Source organism: Sander vitreus, chromosome 23, assembly GCF_031162955.1.
Source record: "Sander vitreus isolate 19-12246 chromosome 23, sanVit1, whole genome shotgun sequence".
NCBI lineage: Eukaryota > Metazoa > Chordata > Actinopteri > Perciformes > Percidae > Sander > Sander vitreus.
In genome coordinates, this window is record NC_135877.1 from 5236179 (window position 1) to 5258972 (window position 22794).

The following is a 22794-nucleotide window of genomic DNA, read 5'->3' on the forward strand; positions in this document are numbered from 1 at the left end:
AGGAAGTTTTGCTTGGCTTATAGATAATGACCCATCTGAGAGTTGTTCCCCCCCCCTCCTAGAAATATAATTTAAACCACGCTGTGTATTGTATATAATATATACTTCAAATAATTATGTAAGTGGTAAAACAATAAGGAAGCAAACGGTGCAAAAAATGCGTTTTAAGTTTAGAAACAGTTTAAGTCACCCCTCTGTTGCCTCACAGTGGTTTGGTCCAATGCTTGGCTTTCTCCCTTTATGTTAGCAGTACACAGACCCCTTCAATAATTGTTGAAATGTTATGTTTATTGTCCCTCCCATCTGTTTGATGACATTTACGCCCATGCTTTTTGAGTCTGTCACTCGCAAGTGTAAGTATAGAAGAAACGGAGTTCGTGTCCTGGGGAAAACACAAGACTTTCACCCAGGAAATACGTGTTGTATCCTGGGAGTACTACTTAAGGGGACCATTGTTTTAATCCAAACTACAATCATATTTTTTTATATTTAACTAGTCGTTTTGGTGCCTAAACTTACAATCACCTTTTGTCGGCTAATGTCAACTGCAGTGGCAGTACATGGCTCACAGTAACCTTTTCTTGGCTAAATTTAACTGTAAAGACCGCTAAACTTAACTCATCTGACCTGCCGGCCGTTGCCGTAATTTTGTAGGATATCGTACGAACCCGCTCATTAGAATGCATTGATTAGATATACTTGTACAATCTAATTCCAATTAAAGCCTCGCAATGAATTTTTTTACACTCTGGGTCAGGAACCCTTGGCGTCATTTTTCAACATGCAGGGTAAAACCACTGTTAGGGTTAGGGCAAGATCGTGGGTGGGGTTACAGAATATACTTTTAAGTGACAGCGGGACAAGAATGGGACACAAACCGTGGCCTCCTGGGTGAAAGTCCTGTGTTGTTTGACCCATGCAGCACCTCAACCTCCCTGTTTACACGGATTTTTGGTCTTTCATACTACTCGCTATCGTTGTCTCTCTTCATACTAGTCATCTTACAGCTCCGTGGTCGAGCTGCTGCTATGCCCGGTGCGTCCCATGCAGATGCTAAAGGGTGCCTTGTGCGTCGGTATCTGACGCTTATGACCACTAACCAGGCATCAGTTTTTGGCTTCCAGCTAATTAGGGTGTTCACTAGTCTAGGATTGCCAGACCTTCCTCCACAGCGTTGCAGAGGAGGTTCTGGATAGTCCACACAACATTCCAGGATGGGAGATAAATCTGCTCTGGTTTATTGGCATTTCTTTAAACCAATCACAATCGTCTTGGGCGGTGCTAAGCACCGGACGGAGCCACGGTGCCGCTGCAAAATAGCCTCTGGAAGGAACTTGTTTTGGTGGAAACTGTTTACGCTCAAAAGTAGTTTTAGTGGTCTGGATTTACCCTGCAGAGATCTGAGGAGCAGTTAACCATAGTCCTCAGAAATCCACCGGAGTTTAGAATGCCAACACAAAGAAAGTGGAAGGTGACGGACATCCGGCCAAAGTGAGGGACATCCGGTGGAATTTCCGGCGGCACCTGAACAATCCTGGAAATGAAACGTCATTGATAAAGACCAGGTATTCACTAAAACTCTCCCTCACACACTCCCCCTACAAAAACACCCAAATCACTGCATAGCATAGGACTTTTTTCAGCTGAGTCTGGTCTACATCCTGCTTGTAAATGTGGAACGGTATGAAAAGAACTCTGCAGTAGCTGAGTTATTACTCGACAGATCTGGGCTATTTCCCTTGAGCCAAAGGGCCTTCTTCAAATGAAGGCTCTCGGAGTACTGAGTAGTGTACTGCCAAGGCTGGAAAGCAGAGATACACTGTTTTTGGAGTCATAATATTAGCTTTTACTTGCATTTGGTTCCAATTCTGCACTTTACAATGTCGCCTTTTGTGGTAGACATCTCAGTAAGGAATCAGTAGGAAAATTAATTGGTGCAGCAGCTTCATTAGTTTGTATTTGGTAAAGAACTGATTTTTCCAAGCTTTGATCAAAGTCAAGTTTGATTTCGTACTTTTTATTGACTTTAAATTATGCCTTTATATTAAAAGAAGATTCTTTTTAATTTTGTGAATTTGTAGAAAGAGAGTTGTTTTTTTTCCGAAGCACCTTATGGTTTCTTGTGTCTTTGTGTCATTTAAAAAAATATGTACAATTTTTCATCTTTTTTTTCAGAGCTATGTTTTTTTCCACAGCTGGAATATTTATCATTGGGTCTGTTTTTTTCATCTTTTCATCAAGTGATTTTGCAGTCACTCATCTCAACATTTACTCTACACTATTGTCTCAAAGGCCTTAAGGAAGTCAAACAAAACAGGTATCACATCATGTAAAACAGGCCTGTAGCACCTGGATGCCAACAAAGTTTTCTTTTATTATACATAAACAATAATACAAAAATATAAACAAACATATATACACATACATCAACATACATGTTAAGTGTATATAATTTAAACACAATAAAAAAAAAGCTTTCTACCTCATTTCAGGTATCAAAAAATAAATACGATAATAATTCTTACTAATTCTTTTGTGTATTTCAATATATACATTTTGCCAAGAATTAAAATAATATGCAATAACATTCTCGGTCTTCTTGAAAACCCCAAATAATATTGCAAGGGGTTAAAGGTAACAGGATTGCCTGTTCAGCCAGCAAATCTGCCACCTGCTGCCAGAATGATAAAACAACAGGAGAATACCAAAATAAATGCATTATGTCCTTCCTGTAAACCAGCCGTCAGGACTTCCGTACAGTTGTGATGTCACAACTATACTATAAATAGGTACAAAGTGCTGCTACAGTGCAGTTACAGTCATTCCCCGGCTACAATGACGGTGCAGAGACTCCGAGAGCACAGATGGGGAAGACCCGGAAGCACTGACCAATCAGAGCAGACTGGGCTTTTTCAAGAGAGGCGCTAAAACGGAGCATTTCAGACAGAGGTTGAATACAGGTATATTCAGACAGTATGAGGAAAAAAAAGAATATGTTTTTTGAACATTAAAGCATGTAAACATGTTCTAGTAGAAACCCAATATACAAGTATGAGCCAAAAAATGAGCATAATATGGGAGACCTTTAAAAGCTTTTTTTCCCCCCTTGTGACTTTTTTCTTATGACTATACCACCATTTTTGCGGTAGCTTGTTTAAAGCTAGAGACACATTCGATTAGCATGCAAACATGTCCCAGAGAACAATCGACTCCGTACACATATGTTATTAACCCCTAGGTTCATTTTGCGCCGGAATTGTCCTTGTTGCAGAAAAATTCACCAGAATGCAGGAAATTAAGTGTTTGAGATCTCAACCCCAGCAATGTTGAACCCAAAGTTACGCCCTTGTCTGTCTCTACTGTCTTCTAGCGAACTTCCAGCTACTCATAACTACTTGGTGGCGTTTTCATTAAATTGATATTACAGTAATAATCCTTTTGGGACTTAAAAAGTCCCAATGGTACTTAACCTTATTTAATGACTTCTTTATCTTGGTACCACTTTGCCTATATTCCCACAGGAACTTAACACTGCGACCCTATGCAACCACGTGAAACGGCCACGCCTGCATTCGTGCGTAAAGACCGCAACATCAAAGCCGACACGAGCCGAGAGAGAGACGTGATGGAGCGGAGGAGGTGAGCTAGTGCGGGCAGCAGCATTTAAAAAAAAAACAACCAAAAAAAACAACAGCGCTTGAATTCAAGTGCAGTGGGTGGAGTTTAAGGATGCTTTAGGGGTGCAGGAGAAGTTGTTGCCTTCAGACGCCGAAGCCATGCGTAATGCGTGTGACTGAATGACCGCCGGCCGGTGAGGACGGAGGATGCTGGAGCATGAGGCAGGAGCAGACATACGACTGGTTCGTCAGATCAGCGCCGGGATGAAGATCCAGGCCGGGGGAGAGCACACAGGCTGCAGCAAGGTCGCGGACAATCCGGAGAACCAGGTCATCTGTTTGCAGTGTCAAGAGGAGCTGGTGCGGGTTTGTCCGGGGAGTCCGCGCAGTCCTCGCCGCGCCATCGCGCCGCGCTTCTCCTCCGGATCCGCAGGTAACGGCGGCCCCCTATGTAGCGTACAGTAACATTACTTCTTATATTATGTATCATCACTTGTGTGGTTGATATTGCATCATCAGTTTTTTCCAATTTCGCTGTTGAGTATGGGCTGACATGAGGGTGTGGTGCTCCAATATGCTCCAAATAACTGCTTGGGACAACCCAAGACTTATGTATTCTCATATAAAGAATTAATGGAGCACCTACCTTAATGAGTTATATGTATATGTGTATACAACATAAATAAACTAATAGTATGGCGGATGTTATCTAATTGGTTTATGGGGACCACAGGGTCCCTAAGCAAAATAGTTTAATTTAGTAATATTTAACTTATAGGCCGGAGTTAAAGCCCCTTGGACGGTCATGTTAGTTTTCATGAGCTATTTCAAATGGGTGCACTGGGAATTTGAGTTGTCCTTAATTTCCCATGACAACTTCTAATGCCACTATACGATAGAAGAGTCTGAAAAGACTTTGAAAAGTCTCACACCATCTCACATCTGAAGACAATCTGTCATAATGTCACTGAGTTTTTACTCACAGACTATATGATTTTACCACCAAGACTTACAACTTAAAAGGATAATATCAAACACGTTTGATTTTGTCGGAACGTCAAGACTGGAAAAGACTGACTTAAGACAGCTTGGACTGAGTTTTATGACCACCTTAGGCCGGCGACAGACTGGCTGCGTGGCGTGAGTGTGGCGTTTCTGTTGCGTGTCAGCTGCATGGCGGCTGCGTGGCGTTTTCTATGTCTTTGCACACCAGAAACGTGTCTGACGCGGCTGCTGCTGCTAGCCTTGTCTGTACACATGTATGTTTCCCATTGATAAACTGTATAGTATAGCACTGCAGTAGTATACTTCATGTTAAACATAAATATAGACTGATTTGATTACAGCAAAGACAACGTCGGCAGTATTGGCGGCAAAATAGGCTACAGTATTGACAGGTGCGACATTTGAAAATCAATAATAATTTTTTATTTTTATTTTACATTTATATCTGCATTTATGTCAAAATCTAGAGACTTTCAAACATCAAAATGCCATTTATTAATATGTATTTGTGTCAAAATGACATATAAACATAGTTTCCTATTCTATTCTCAAGATTTTCGGTTTGCAAGCTCTAACCTGTTAACATGGGAGCCAAAATAAAAACGGACACGCCACGCAGCTGACACGCGATGCATCCAGTCTGTGGCCGGCCTTACACCAAACGATTGAGATGATGGGAGCGCGCCCCAACAAAAGATGTTTGGGTGTAAGGTCGGCATAACTTGAAGGTTCTTTGGTCTGTGTTTGGGACACGCACAAACACACACACATATGCACAAGTGCTCTTTATTCTCAAATTACAACTGCCTATAGGTGAAAAGATGGAGAGGAACTGCTGCTGCATCATAGTATATTGCTTCTTACCTGCTGCTCACGATGAAACAGCAGTCTATCTATCAACCAGCGAAGTTGCTGCAGTCATTTAAGATTCTGAATGAACCTCATTGTGAATGAAATGACTTTGTACCGTCTATGCTTTGTACACAAAGCTTGAATGTTAACATTTTTTAAAGCGCCATCTGATTATAACACCACTGGAAGCTGCTCAGAGGCTGATATAGTTTGTAGAGTCTGTGTGCTGACTTCCCATAACTTTGGTTATTAATGATACAGATGCAGGTAAATCTCTAAACATGGAAGCAAATGTGCGAGCTTTCGCTGAAAAGCCTCCCAGTGAGTGATGAATGTCTACGCTCGGCTGCAGTTGCTCTTCTTTGACACGGCAGTAGGTGTTAGATTAGCGAATAAGGAAATGAGAGTTTTCTACAAAAGTTCTCTAAATTGTTAAGTGAGCAGAGGCATTTATATTAATTTCTGAGTCCAATGCAAAAGTGTTAGGCAGTACCTTGAAGAAGTGACTGCAGTGCCATAGAAAGTAATTTCCTCTGCTGAGGCTGATTAATCATTTAACCTCTATCTCCCTTGATAACCTGGCGTTCCAAATTAGGTCTTTAGTCTCTTGCAATCACTGGAACCTGATGGCAAGCAGAGTTTCTCATTAAGTCATTCAAATAATTCAACGCTGTTTATTTACTGTACATTGCTGTCGAGTAACTAAGTTTCCACGATGGCAATGAACATGGCACGCAAGTCTGTTTATATGCAGCTTGGTCTGACCTTATTTCAGATCTTAAAGCTGCACTTTTGAAAATGTCTATCTTAAAAATGGATATGTTTGTAATGTGAAAGGTGTCGCTTGTAACGTCAAACCCACAGAAAATGATCACCCAAATGTGCTTTTCCCCTCCGTTGGACTAATCATTTTAGTGTCTTTCAGCTCATTGTTTTGGTTTGACGGACTACAACATTAATGCTTTGGTTTGGTTTCACCGCTCTTTTCAACCCAGTCTCCGGTTGCAACAGCGAACATCTTCTAAAACACCCAAATGTACGCTACGCTACCTGCCCAACACCAAACAGCAAAGTAAACAACTAGCTGGTGAACATAGTGGAACATTTAGCAGCTAAAGAGCCACATATGCCTCCTAAAGCATGATTTATGCTTCTGCGTTAAATCTACGCCGTGGCTACGTACGTAGGTACGTGAAGACACGGACCCTACGCCGTAGCCTGACGTGCACCTCTCGAGAAATGTAACTACACGTCGCGGCGATGCACGTCCCTCAGTTGTGGCTTGGTAGCACTGCATTTCCCCCGACTCATTTCCTGGTTCTCCTTCTCCATAAACAACATGAAATCAAGGAGAGGGTTAACTTTTCCGGCTACAGATTTCTCATCGTGGTCAGAAAGAACAGGGGAGACACTTTGTTTCTCCCACTATGACTCTAGAGTCGCTACTCGCTCCGAAGCTAATCACTGTCACTGTCTCACTAGCTCTACCACGCACGCCACACGCACACACATATGTCGGCCCTGCTATTCCCTTAAAGAGATCGACGCACACACCAACGCACAAGTATAAACTTCAGGCCACTTACGTAGGCTACGGCGAAAGCTCTGCGTGGAGCCTCCGCAGAACCGTAAATCAAGCTTAAGGAGTTGATGGAGACCAACAAAAACCTACAAGGAAAGTGAATATTGGACTTTGATTCACCAGGCGGTCAGAAACACGACTCCAAATGAATCCAAATGTTGTTCCACGTCTGTTATCTAACAGGTATCAACGTTCAAAATCAATGAATGCAGCTTTAAAGTTAACTTAGCAGTGGCTATTAGTAAAAATGCAACGATTCATTGATTAGATGATCGTCAGAAAATCAATCGGCAACTATTGTGATAATCGATTAATCGTTTAAGCCATTTAAAAAAAAAGAAGCAAAACTGGCTAAAATTCTTTGGTAGCAGCTTCTTTAAATTGGAACCAGATCAGTAAGCGACAAACTAACTCTTGCAGGGTTTGAGGCATCATTCCGTTAAGACTGTCAGGGTTAGTGAAGGGTTTTCTTTCTGTAAGTCTTCCAGGGTTCCAGGCTCATTCTCATAACATTGCTAGTGTCATGAATTTTATTCAGTGGATGATTTCATTCCCATCATAAATTGGTAGATAATAGGTACTAAAGCTGCCAGACTTATGGATTTTATTCCCTTACCTCTACCAAGGTCAAGAGTTTTTTCCCCCTTGTGTAGCTTGATGTGTGGAGCAGGGCACTAACATTGCAGGATTAGAGGTTTCATTCCTGTAACACTGCAGGGTCATGGTTTTTCTTAAGCCCCCAGGAACAGCACTAGGCTTCGTGGACACATTTGGAACTGAAGAATACTCTGGGACCCAGAGGCAATGGCTGTAAAGGTTCATTTGTGTTGATGTCTATTTCAAATGATGTAACCGTTACACGATACATCGATCTGGATCGATATATCGGTTCAAACCTCAACAATCCAATATTATTGACAAAGTGAAAATATCAATACATATCGTGATTTTTAAGATGCGCCTTTAATTTCGAAGAAGAATCAATGTAATATTGTATCGTAATAAAATGTGTGATTTACACCCCTAGTACCCGTCTTCTGTGTGTCCTTTAGTTTGGCATGGATGTTAAGCAATACTCTACTCCACTAGAGGGCTCTAACAAATGGGTCTCACACGGACCTCCACTTTTCCTATGCTACTGTCCAACTTACATTTAATTCCTGTCCAATCTCCAGCTAGCTGTTCTGCTGTTTGTCCCTGTGCCCGGGCGAAGTAAGTATAGATGTTTAAAATTTCTGACCAACTCTCTATCTCCGCCATTTTTGTTTTATTTCTTTGCCGTGTGCTACGGTTGTGTCTCGCTTGAACTATTGGCTACACTGCCCCCACAATTTCTGGTGGTACTGCTCCGTTTCATTTGTATCCGTAAGCTTTCATAAAACGTGCACAAATATGGTCAGAATGAATGCAGAATACGAACTGAAGATTTCTTCTGTATGTTGAGCATAAATGAGCCTTAAAAGTTCTCAAACTATAGCGGCCACCTAAAAATCCATGTCTTTGTTGTAAGTTCTTTGGATAAAAGAGTCTACCTGATGCCATACTATACCTTACGTATTATCTCTCCACCTGTCATAGACCGTGAGCCCAGCAGTAGCAGCTACAATGCCTCTTCAGGAACCTTCTACAGCTGTGTCAGTCAGATCACCATTGGTAAGTGCACTTTGTTCAAGACTGACGGAGCGTTTTCTGTTCAAGAAGAAAATGCTTTGCATGTTTCGCTATTGTCTTATATGTGGACAGTATAAGTTTGTACCTAATACTTCAAAATGAAAGCCCTATATGATGACAACTTTCTTAATATGGTGTATTTATGTTAGTTTCATAATAATTGTAGCCAGTCATTTACTATTTTTACCATTGTAATTCAATGTGGGTTGCACATTATGTTTTCCTAGCAGAATACCTGGAAAGGTTAGGCAAGGATTTGGTCATTTCTTTCAGGGGCAGCAATTTAACTTTCCAAACCAAAAGTGGCCACACAACAGTGGGCATAGCTTCTCATTAAAATGACATATCACTTTCAAACAGATTTACATAACATCAGTGAACTTTGTTTGCCTGTCAGAGTACAGAAAAAGAGGCAAACATACCATTATCAGCTCAGTCAAACAGGAGTTTATTTCCAGTTCAGACAGTTTAGGCTGGTGCAGTGATAGAAGAGCCATTGACTAAAACATATACTGTTTGCAACACCATTGAAAGATTTGTTTAAAATGATAACTGCTGCTAGAATTTTAACAGGAAAATCTTATATTCTGGAGGTTTGGAGCAGGGGTGGAGCCAGACGTTGTAAACATTTGGGGCTCAGCCCATACCAAGGAGGGTCATGACCCCTAGGGGAGATTTTTTTCAACCATTCATTGCAGCTATTAGCATTTCTTTTCAAGCCATTTGATAATAAAATGCCTAAAAAACCTGTACAACACGATAGTTGCATAAAGATGGCGCGTCTGTAAAGGGAAGACTCGTGGATACCCACAGAAACCATTTTCATTCAGATATCTGGAGGTCAGAGGTCAACGGACCCCTTTGAAAATTGGACATGAAAGTTTTTTTCCCCCTCAACAAAAACTTGGCATACTTTGGAGCATTATTTAGCCCTCTTCCTAACAAGCTAGCATGACACGGTTGGAACCAAATGGATTGCTTATTTTCATATGATACCACTATCTTCTTTCTAGCTTTCAAAACGCAGGCCGCTACAGCCTCTGACTGATTTTGCAGGGGTTGTGACGCTCAACAAAATGTGTCCACTGATTTAGAGACGTCTCTTAAGTCTATGGGGAAAAGTATTTTTGGGCCAGAGGGCTTTGGAAAATGACGAGGTACATAAAACCCCCCAAAAAAACAACAACTGGCAGTTGATTGGATGACCCATCTTTCTCGTCATGGCCGCCATTGTTGTTTTGAACAGTTGCGGCTGTCACACCCACCTAAACCACGCTCGTAACTGCCAGTAGCTCCTCACAAGATGCTAATTGGTCCAGTTAGCTAGTAGTTCAGACACAAACGCATTACTTAAAGCTTGACAAGACGGATTTTCAGTTTCAGGGTCCTCGTATTGTTCATGTTGGCTCACTGTCATGACTTACTGGGACACTTAAACAGAACAGAGCCATCGTTGATATCATTAGTCACACCTGTGCTTTCCCTACGAGTCAAAATGTCCGCTGTGTGATATTATTTTACAGAACTTGCTGCAGTACAGTATGCTGCTGTATCAATTTCCGAGCTTACTGACAGCATACCAGGGGGACTTAAATGTTGAATGGGCTAAGCAGTAGGAAAATTAAAAATTTCCCCTGACATGTAACTTTGTTTGTACGTCAGGGGCTGTTGACAGGAAATAGTGCGTTGTTGAAGAAGCTGTCGCAAACATTTGACATTTCCCCGTCTGTCACAAAACTGCAACCTCCTGCTATTTGCAATGTTCAGACCTTGCCTTTTGACATTCTTTCGATGAATATTACAGCCTGGTTAGTGTGAGAGGCTGTAAGCTGAATGCTGTGACAGACTTTGGGTTCAGCTGAGGCTGTTGCTGCTGCATGCAGGTGTTCCTCTCTTCTCTCTGTGCTAAATAGAAAAAAGTTAGTGTGCTGCCTGTGATTTAACAGCCCTGGCCTTTGTTTGAAAGGGAAAATACCAGTCAGCATCATGGACTGTAGGTTCTTCAAAATCCCACCCTGTTTCATTGTTGCAGGAATTTACTGCAGTTGTGCAGCTGATAGACAGAGCTGATCTTCACCCCGAGGCAGAGTCAGTGAAGGATGACATGAAAAACAATCAAATGCACCATGTTGAAACTTTTACAATACGACCGATCGATGGAACTGTTTCTGTGTGTCAGTAGTCATGTTTCCATCAACGTATTTTCATGCGCATGTTGAAGTATCGCATTAGAAATGTTGATGGAAACGGCAAAATTGGAAAACACGTCCTCAAATTCGCAAAAAAAGTTTTTACGCTCGCTTGAGGTGGTTTTTGCCTTTTTCGAAAAAGAGTTAATGCGCAAAATGGGAGATGGAAACAGAAACAGCTTTGCCGAATAAGTTGTGATGTAGCGAACATGTAACTCACATGACTATAGTCCCGGTATCCATCGGATGGGGGAAGGATCGGGATACGGTGTCCCATCCAGTGCGGCGTACACTTGCGGCACAAGGTGTGTAGTGGAGTTGCGGTGTGCTATAACCTGTGCCTCAGTCATGTCGGGTAAATCAACATGGCGTCATGACTTTGCGTAAACATACATGACACTTTCCTAAAGCCAAATGGCGTGTTATCTGTATGCATTTTGAGCTATCCACGTGTATGTCTACGCTGTATACAGAGGATGTAAACATACATACCACGTGGCGTCGCCACATGGCGTGTTATCGCGAGAAAAAAAAAAAAGGTTGGGGTTAGGGAAATAACATTGGGGAAGGCTTTATTAAAAAAAACAACAAAAAAAAAACAGTTGATAAACGCCACACGCAGGACACAATCCCAGCTCTCCCGGGTGAAAGCGCTGTGTTTTACCCATCCGCCACCCGTCCTTTCGTACTACTTGCTACGGCGATAATTCACATGTAATGTAGATCAGTGGAGGCCCAACGGCGTTGCTAAACATGCTAAAAAACGATTATACGTCTTGATAATACGCAAAAATGGCATACGAATTGGCGTGTCATACATACACCACTTAGTGAGATCAGTCTGGGTAAATTGACGTATTGGTTCAACAGTTTGAATCGTATGGCCCTGCACACAGGTATACACAGTGGTGTACGGTTGTCTTACTGACACCAAATGTCTCATACCTGTATTCTGCACAGGTGGTCAACTTGTACAATGCTACCTCTCTCCATTTAGCCAAAGAACTTAGTTTTTAAACTCTTTGATTTAACAAGCCGGTTTGCAATCTACAACCATGCGTAACGTCAACTTGAAACGAAACTACGCTTTGCGTAGTCTAGTTTATTTGCTCTAAACCAGTTGATGGAAACGCTTCCAATTCCAATTCAGTTTTCTTTTTTATTCTTTTTTGCAACATTTTAAAAGTTCGCTTAAAATTCACTTGACAATTAGATTGAAACATGACTATCCGAAATGATGTCATGTCTCAGCCAGTAATTGTATTGTAGGAGTAGGTTTCTTAGGGGTTGTGCTGACTCTGCTTTTTGGTGATCAGGTTTATTCTGTTCAAAAGGATACCGGAGCTTCAGGTTGCATATGAAACAGAAGTTTATTGACGTATGTTAGATTTATTGTCAGCTAAAGCGTCTTGGTTTCTATATTCCAAAAACCACACACTTTAAATGATGGTTCCTGCACCGTTCTGTTTTTAAAATATGACTTTAAATTTACTACACACCTGCAGCTCACACTTGCAGTATTCCCTGACGCTTGCCTCGCCGCTGTCATGCTTTGGGTTTGACTTTGTCGTCAGGAGGGACTCGCATGGGAAGCTTGGAACCCGTCATAGTCTCGCATTGCCAGACCTTCCTCCACAGCGCTGTGGAAGAAGGTCTGGCTAGTCCACACAACATTCCTGGATGGGAGAAAAATGTGCTCTGGTTTATTGGCATTTCTTTAAACCAATCACAATCGTCTTGGGCCGGACGGAGCCTCGGCGCCTCTGTAAAATAGCCTCAGGAAGGAACTTGTTTTGGTGGAACGTGTACGTTCAAAACTCAGATTGGACAGATAGTCTAGCTAGCTGTCTGGATTTAACCTGCAGAGATCTGAGGAGCAGTTAACCATAGTCTTTACACACTTTATCAATACATATTGATTATCATTGATCTAAAATCTTCTGGTGAAAATATTTTGTGAAAGCACCAATTGTCAACCCTACAATATTGTGGCAATATCGACATCGAGGTATTTGGTCAAGAATATCGTGATGTTTGATTTTCTTTACATCGCCCAGGCCTAACTGCAACTCCTGCATCAGCTGACAGAAGCACATTTAGTGTTGAAACACACTCAGACACAATGGAAACTATAAAATACTCTAGATTTCTTTTTTCCCCATCACAACAGCCCTGCATCCACCTAAAGGTCTTCCACGACAAGTCTCTCTCTGATTATTGTAGACACTCAGCTGAAAACTTGCAGCGTGTGGCCCAGATACCTGCACCTGCATTTGTTGTCTTACCTCTAAAAGGTGTCAGGAAGTGGAAGTGCTACATATCTGGGCCTCGCTCTCCTCTGAGAGCAACGCAGGCACTTTTTTTCTGATGACTGCGACATACATATTGCTTAGAACACACTATGTCCGAAAAGGCTGCGTGCACCGTGAGTTTTGGAGGTTGTTCGGATACATGCCAGGTGTGGATTACCACCTCCGCCCCCCCACCCCCGCCATTTCAGGTGACTTTCATGGAATGTTAAGGACTGTTGGCTTAATGCAGTATTTAATGTTTTCTTTTGAATTGGGTTACACTATACGTACCTGGAACACGTTTCTGTACAGCCCATACATTTTAGTGTTCCAAAATCACTCCGTCAACAGTCTGTCAGCCATTTCTGAAAGTCTGAAATCCACGATCTTGTGTCTATGGTAGGTCTGAGATTAAATACCAATACAGCAATATATCGTTGTCCTTCTTCGTGCGATACGGGAATCGCCAAAAATCTATATTTTAATTAAAAAAATAAGGCACTCCCAGCGTCGGTACTTCACGGCTCCTTGAGGTGGCACTCAACACATGAATGAGGGAAACTTGAACAGAAGTTAACTAGCCGTAGAGGAAGAGGTTTTCAACGGGATGGCAGACAGCAGTTTGAGGAAAATAACAGATGCCCCAGCCACGTTTAAGTCCCAAGTCTGGACCTATAGTTGCTCTATAGTTGTGTAATTTTTACTAAATTTTTTTTAATTTACAGACTGAAAAACTTTTCTCAAACCAATCTGATATTAACACACAGAGTACTGAATGGTCCCTGCCAGACAAATTATCCACTGCGAAGGGCCCGGCAGACACCAAAAAAGAGTCCCTCTGATATGGCCTAGATTAAATGAAGGACGTACCACATGAAACCACCTTGAAATGAAAAAGCACATCCAGCAGAGGCAGGGATATGTAGAACAGAAAGGGGGAAATCCCATGCATTCCCCCCCGGCAAATCGCATCCTGATTATAGGATTGTATGCTGTATGCTGTATCGTGATATTATCGGTATCGTGAGCCATGTATTGTATCGGGAGGAACCCTGTGATTCCCACCCCTAGTCTCTATGGTGCTGGAGGGTGTGGACGAGGGGCCCAAAATGTTGTCCCCCTGTCCTAACAACGGGCCTGTTTGTATTTAAAGGCCCTGAAAACCTTTTTGTTTTTGTTTTTTTAAATCAGCTTCCAACTGTGAGTCATGGGCTCCTACCATAACACAACGTTTTCTACCATGCTGTTTCGAGTATTTCACGTGAGAGATTTCTGCGTTTCAGTTTTTGTCTGTGCCTTTCTCACTAGGTTTAAGTGGGGAAGGCTCATTTGGGAAATTGTGATGTCACGTATTTCCGTGCACCAATCAGGATTTGGCAACATTTGAATACAAACATAATGGCAGTTGTAGGGTTGTTTCTGTCAATGAAATCTGATCAATCCCACACAGCCCTCGGAGAGCAAATTAGCTCCATCAGGACTGCATCAGAGATTTTCATTGTTAAACTCTTTTTTCCCCCAACCTTTGACTTTGATCGCTCATTATGTCGTCATGAGAATTTAGGAATATAGAGAAATGCATGCATTTTAAAAGTTTTCAGGGGCTTTAAGGCTGGTATATCAACTTACAACAATAAAGCGAAAGACTTAAAATTACCCTGATTTGACTATTATCTGCGATGTTGTGTCCTTTGTTGACTTGCATCTTACGTTAAGTTGTACTACCATGATTTTTAGCCTTGTAACATGAACCAAAACAGCATTCTGAAGCCGGAGTTATGCTTCTCCGGGATGCACGTAGGCGAAGCCGCGAAGGTACAGTACACATTCTTTTATACTTTTAAGGATTAGGGGTATAATGTACATGTCCATTTGGAAGCAGTGTCGCAATTAGCAAATCACAATGTAAAGAAAATATAGAGGAAATTACAAGATGGAAATGAATATTACCTGGTGACAGTGTAAACAAACCAGAACTTTTGAATCACCCAATCAGCTTGCTTGATACTTGGGTCTGAACTACGTGTTGTTGAGATTTGGGAGGCCACCTACGGTTACCCATAACACTCTTCTATGCATAGGTTTGCAAATATATTTATGTGTATTTCCGCAAAAGCATAATTTCATCTACTGTAACATGTAATCCTAAAACAAGAACAAACTGGTACAACATTTTAAAAGGGGGAAAAAAAAAATCTCAAGCATATACTACATTGACAAAGTCTCACTTTGTCCAGGCTTTTTTCAGATGTTTATGTACACTGGTGTGCATCCTTAGCCTGGACAGTGAGGAGTATTGCATTTGCAATTTAAAGTAAGCTAAATATTACTGCATCATTTCCTGTACTCCTGTTCACTTTCACACACACCAAAAAATATCCTCTTTCCTATAATTTCCAAGCAGCAGTCAGATTCTCCTTGCCAAAAGTTGTTGTACTAGATAAATCCCCCTCAGGGACTGTGCTCTAGTTGTTGCAAGTGCTGACTTCAGCACAAACATTGTTTTTCGGGGACACCCGGCCTAATGTGGTCGACTCCATCGTGTGAAAAGCCCTTTATTCTTGTAGGGAAATTGAGACTGTAAAATAGCTGAGATGAGATGTATAGCCTACATTTGCTTCAGAATGTATCCTCCAGCTAAATGTGCCGTGTGTGCGGAGCCAACTGGGAGGCTCAGAGACTGCCAGGCCGTCCACTACTCTGCTATTGATCAGGCTGTGTTTGTTCGTTGCTGATGTTCCTTCCAAATGTGCTGGGCTTTGTGTTTTACAGGAAACCGGGGGGGGGGGGAGTGAGTGTGTTCCATAGTCCTACCTGACTCCGGTGTGTTACATAACGGCAGTGTGCAGAAAATCAGCAGAAGAAAAAAAATCACAGCATACTGTACTGTATGTGCAGATAATGGAAATGCAGGGAATAGTGATGGAGCTCTCCAGCCCTGGACCCGGACTTGGACTCGCGCACTGATGCTTGGACTCAAGGATTTATAAAATCGGACATGAGCATTTATGAAATAGGACTCGGGAGATGGATGAAGTTTCTTCTCACACTTCTATGTGTTATAGGTCATAAAGATGTTATATAAAATATTGATGTACAGTATATTTAGTCTGTAACTGTTTCATGCAGGGGGCCAGTGACGGAGTACTCAAGTCCTGGACTCAGACTCAGGTAATGGCGACTCGATTCGGACTTGACTAGAAGTCTTCTTTGGTGACTCGGACTTCGATTCAAACACGAACACTGGGGACTCAAGACTCGACTCAGACTCGAACTTAGGCAATGGTGGACTTGGGCTCTTCTTTGGTGACTCGGACTCAAACACTGGGGACTCGAGAGTTGTTGACTCGACTACAAAACTGCCAGGAAATCTAAGAGAGATCAGTGAGGAGAGAGCGTTAAGCAAATGAACCTCAAAACTTAATTGAAACTTTTAAGACAAGAGCCTGAAGTTTCCAAAGATGTATTCAGAAATACATCTACCAGCACCTTTGAAGTTCACTTATTAACACTCAAACTACATTTCCTTTGTTTAATCTATACACAAACACAAATGGACAGTAAAATGACAAGCTAGGCTAACTGCCAATCTTCTCATCTAACATCTAAATAAGCGGATTTCCCCAAAATCATTTCCCAAAAACTTAAAAACAATTTAAGGGAAAGATGAGAGTTCAAAGGGTTAAAAATGTAGGAGTGTACCCTGAAGTGAATGTACAGTTCCACTTTTCCCCTGATGCGTTTGGAAGAAGAAAAACTAAATGTACGGCCTTGTTTGACCATGTCAACCTGCCAGAGACTCTGACCTCAGACACCTGCCAGCCTGGAGCTAAACTAGGTCGCCAGTCTCGGAGGCCTCGTGAAACAGAGAGCCTTCTGAGGATCGAAGGTCGGAGGCAAGCCAAGCTGTATCAGCAGTCTGCAGGGTCCTCGTGAAGCAGAGACGGAAAGCTGCTCTTTGCTCTTCTTCTGTCAGAGGGATCCTGAGGACCTTTACGGCCTGTCATCTAATATCTGCTTTCCCAAGAGCAATTTTTGAAGGGGACACAAATAATGCGGCCAAAATTGTACCTGTATATGATATGTGTACGCAGAGGAAAGCCTCACTACTCTTATTAGTGTAGCATTTACTTGTTAAAGCTTTAGTGCGTAACGTTTTTTATAATAATGAACGTCCGTTACATTCAAGCCATTGCCAAATGAGTTGATACAAAGTAATAAAGACTATGGGCTCCACACAACTCTCTCTGTATTTCTCAGTATGACTATGTTCAGAAGATTATGTCGTTCAGCGATTTTTGTGCTCAGAAACTTGAAGAAACTGAAGATAATTACCTCTTCTGAAAAGTCCATCATGTTTTTTTTAATCCTGTTGCTACTAGCAACTGCGTGGAGGAGGGGAGGGGGTGGTGCGAGATCACGGAAGGCTTGTATCATGTGGACGTGCCAAGAGTTTTGTTGTCATTACTTAGAAATCCTCATGGGGGCGAAAGAGACTACGCACTATAGCTTTAAGGGGACTGTTGTTTTAATCCAAACCACAATCTTTTTACTAATCTTAACCCTCGTGTTGATCTCAGGTCAAATTTAGTACCTAAAGTATTTTATATTAGAAATATGGGGTTCTTTCAACCAAATTGCCCCAAAAAGAATGATTACTTCCACTGAATTTTGGGTGTTTTATTCAATTTTTATAGCATTTGAAAAAAAATTAAATGATGGTTTCAAAACAGCATCCTACTAAACGTTGACATAAATCATTCTGTGATTCACTCAACATCATCTGATCTTAACCATTAGTCAAAATATTTTTTTTAAACTAAAAAAAATTGGTATGTCATTTAAGTTAGGTTTATCGACCATGAATAAAAAAAAAAAATAGAAAACTTTGACAAAAGTGACAAAACGTTGGAAAAGGCGCCCAAAAAGTTCATTTTCAATTTTAACCCGGAAGGACAACAAGTTCGTGAGAAGACAACACAAGGATTAACTAGTCGTTTTGGTGCCTAAACTTAACTGTTGCATGACAGTCACCTTTTGTCAACTAAAACTGCAACGGCCGCTGAAGGTGACGTGAAAGGGGGAAAAGCAGCCAGTGGACCAAACGACTGAGGCCAAGGTGTTTTTAAACTTCAAATTAGAGCTTGGTCGATATGGAGAAAATCAAATATCACAATTTATTTTATTTTTTTATTATTAATATTTTTGACAGACAGTACAACCTATGTCACCATCACAACTAACAAGACATCTATATCATCCACTGTCCCTATATCACAATGTTTTTGACATAATACCTCGATATTGATATTACGGCAATATTGTAGGGTTGACTACTTCCAAAATGTTTACACAATGAGATTTTTGATAAATGATCATCAGTAACGTGGATACAATGACTAAGTGGGTAAAGGCAAATAATAGAACAGCTAGAACAGTCTGGTAAGTTCAGAAAATTACATCACGTTACTGTAATACAGCCTTTAAAACCAGGAAAAGACAACACGTGTCATATTACCATATCCAAAATTTAAGACGATATCTAGCCTCAAATAGATATTGTTATAATATTGATATATTGCCCAGCCGTACTTAAAATGTTGTTTTTTTTTTGTCCTGTTTGCATTGTGAATTATTTTACTACTTACAACTATTTTAAGTGTATATCATTATAGTATTTGCAATACACAGCGTGGTATTTAATGATATTTTTATGGGGGATCAACCCACAGATGGGGTAGGTCCTGACCCCTCCGACCCCCCCTGCGAGTCCTGCCTATGCAACCACATTCACCATCAAACCTCTGCCTAAAGAACTGACAATTGAAAAGCATAACTTGTTGTTGAAGGAGCATCTTTCAGACAACGTATTTGTTCCCTTTCTTGTCCTTTGGAATGTGTCTTGATCGACGAGCTTAAACATGACTCAGAATCCACTGATCTCTTAGACTGGGTAAACCCAGCCCGATCTGCCCGATCTTCTATCCTGCTTCTGTTACAAATTTGCGGGGACCAATCACAAACTGGCGTATCCACCTGGCGCGCTATTGGCGGGTTTAACACGATGACGATAGAGAAGCGACCAAGCAGCTTTTTGTTTATATTCAACATGGCTGCCACCGAAGCGCAGCAACCCGTTGATGTTGATGCCGCTGTCGCTGCCATGTCACCCGGATCGTTGGTCTGATTGGTTGAAGGACAATCAAATTGATCACGCCTCTTGTGCAGAGAAAGTACAGAGCAGACTTCCCAGACTAATGTTCAATCTTAAAAGATTGAGCTTGGTCTGGTGATAGCCAGACTACTGATTTCTTTCTTTTGGCACATTTTTCTCCCTTCTTTTATTATCATTCAGACTTCATATTGATACGTTTTCTTCTTTTCCATAAGCAAATAATGAACTGTCCTTACCAGATGGCGTACAAGGATTGACAGCATAGCAAAAAATAAGTCACTTAACTGTTCCAAGCGGGACTCGGCGGTCACAAAAACCGTATGGCTACAAACCAAAGGAAGCCAAACTGAATGACAGCTCAGCTCTTATACACCAGCTGATGCAATTACTGCCTCAATCAGCTGATTGTCAAAAGGCTGTGACGATACGCCACGTACCAAGATCAATTAACACAACTTTACAAGTTTATAATGAGTCTAGTTTACTCTCATTATCGATGCTTTTATGCACAATTAAAACACTTATTTTTGGGGCTTTTTCTGCCTTTATTTTGAAAGGACAGCTAGGTGAGAGAGAGGGGAAAGACATACAGGAAATTGTCACAGGTCGGATTTGAACCCTGGACCTCTGCGTCGAGGCATAAACCTCTCAGTACATGTGCGTCTGCGCTACCGCTGAACCAACCCGGCTGCACCTTTTAAGCACAGTTCATCAAAATAAAAGTTACTATCAAAATCAAAATGTTGGCTCCAACAGTTGTCCTTTAAGCCATTCTTGTGTTTTTCTGTGTTACTGGCTGCTTGTAGACTGGTTACAGTATGTTCGGTTACAAGGTAACTTTAGTTCTCTGAGTGAAGAGACTATCTCTCCACAGAGTTACATATTCCATATGTACGGGGGGACGGGACTGCCCCAGTGGGTCACTATATACAGTATATACATATGGAATATTTAACTCTGTGGAGAGTCTCGATGCAATAAAAAACACTGTTTTTGAACTGTGACCTGTGGCAGAGGAAAACATGATTTTAGTTAAGAATATCCTTTTTCTGTGTCAGTCTGTATATTTGGTCATTTTAACATTGAAATATGATCGTTATTACTTTGTAGAAGTTGTAAATATGAGTGACAGGACAGGTGCTGAGTTGTTGTCTGTAAACACATTTGCTTGCAGCTGAAACTCTCAGTAAAATACTGGGTAATGCCTGATGACAGTTGGATGTTTCAATGATGGTGTCAGCTTCTAACCACTAGAGGGCAACATAACTGAGGAGATTAACGGGATGCTTTGGACTGTTGTGGATCTACCAGCATTACAAAGAGCCATAGAAGAGGTCAGAGGTCCCTGATAGTCAGTGGTGGAAGAAGTATTCAGATCCTTTACTTAAGTAAAAAGAAGTAATACCACACTGTAAAAAATACTCTGTTACAAGTAAAAGTCCTGCAATGAAAATGTTACTTCAGTAAAAGTATTTAAGACGAGAAAATGGAAACGATCCAAACAGTTCTGTGTTTAATCATTTATATTATTATTATATTCACAGTTGGAGATTGGTGAAAGTGTATGTTGTGCATGATAACGACAGAATAAAACAAAGTTGAAACAAAGTAAAAGTTTAAAATCATTTTTTCCTAATCTGTCTTCTGATCGTTATCCTTTGCACAGGGTTTGATCTCGGGGGTCAAGTGGCCATCGGCTTCTCCCACTGGAAGAGCCCTTTCCCAGCGAACGGCCAGAATCTCCCCAGTCCGGACTGCGTTCACTCTGAGGCCTCCACCGTCCCGCCCATCAGCGAGTATCTGGAGCCGGTGTCCTGCCCGGCTTCGCTGTCCATCACCCCGCTGCCCACCTGCAGCGCCAGCCAGGAGACGCTCTGCGACAGCAGCACGAGTACGTAGACTGCAGTGCAGTACATGCTTTAAACTACCAGCCCTCAGTTTACTGGAGCAGCAAATAGACATTTAAATGACTAAAATACTTTTCAGATCAGCTCTGACCTGGTCGATATGATTGATGTTGTCAGGGGAGCTCTTGGCAGAGACAGTATAGACATAAGTGTTTAAACAGTTTGGGAGCTGCACCAAGCAATAGAAAGAAAATATGACAGGTTGCAGCATTTAAAAAAAAAATAATAATGATATTAATAAACTGTATTTATATATCACAATTCATGCATGAAATCATTCCTGCAAACTAGTTGCTTTTCGGCGAAAATCGTCGTGTTGAATGGCAAAATGTCATCCACGTGAATCGTGTAGATCCGAAGAGTCTTTCCCGTCAATTTCCCATAAACGGGAGTTTCAAAAACCTACTGCGTCTTTTCACAATAAAACATCTTTGGTGAGACGTCACTCGAGTCATTTGGCCAATCACAATCACTGTCACAATCAGCTGTATAAAATGTGTCACCTTTTTCAGCCCTTCTGAGTTTGCAGGTATGATAAAATGTAACACAAAGTGCTAAACAAAGAAAAAGATAATTACAGCATTTATGATAAGACAATAAAAACATCAAATTAAAACAGCAGAAGAATACAAGATAAAACAACCAGGTGAAGAAAATGGTAAAAAAAAGATGTGTCTTAAGACTTTGTTTGAAAGTTTCAACATATTTAAAGCTCCTAAGACTTTTAGGCAGACTGTTTAAGCGCGTACTAAATTATAGCTGCCTCTCCATGCCTTATTAGTTCTGACCTCAGGTACAATCAAGAGGTTGGAGTTAGAGAATCTCTGTGACCTAGCAGGCACATACTGTATGTCTCAACCATCTCAGACAAATAGGATGGGGGGAAAAGCCATTCCATGATTTAAAAACCAATAAAATAATTTTAAAATGAATTCTGTGACAGACACATTACCAATGTAAAGATTTTAAGATTGGAGAAATGTGGGCTCTCTGACACACACAGAGTGAAGAGAATTGGGCCTAAAATAGAGCCCTGCGGGACATCACAACAGGTCTGTTTTATCAGAGGAGTGGTCATGCATGGCCACATAGAATTTTTGACCTGAACCATTCAAGGACTCAGATAAACCAACCCAGTGTTCGAGTCTGTCCAGCAGAATATTATGATCTACGTATCGAACGCCGCACTGACGAGCACAGAGAGCTTTCTCATTCTGAGGTCATTTACAACTTTGACTAGAGCTGTTCCCGTACTGTGCTGGGCCCTGAAACCAGACTGGAATTCATATCTATGTTATTGTGTAAATTAAAGTCACCAATAATGATTATGTTGTCATAATTTAGGCTGATTGATAGATACAGTAAGAGCTCAGAGAAGTCAGACAAGATGCTTTGGTGGTCTATAGACAATAACTGCAAGAATAAGTACCTGACATATCAGTATGACAGCATGATACTCAAATGAACTAAAAACTACAGGAAGACTATACTTTTGCATGCTTAGG

At 41.3% G+C, this 22794-nt stretch overlaps 1 protein-coding gene across 1 annotated transcript in view; it reads left to right on the forward strand.

Annotated features, from left to right (window-relative positions):
- Positions 1–3824: 3824 nt before the first annotated feature.
- The window catches only part of LOC144512436 (anoctamin-4-like), a 70953-nt gene continuing 51983 nt past the window's right edge, over positions 3825–22794 (forward strand). Inside the window, exons 1-3 of the mRNA XM_078243198.1 lie at positions 3825–4050; positions 8635–8709; positions 21049–21273. Of these exons, the coding sequence (XP_078099324.1) occupies positions 3825–4050; positions 8635–8709; positions 21049–21273 (526 nt within the window). The remainder of the gene's footprint in view (positions 4051–8634; positions 8710–21048; positions 21274–22794) is intronic.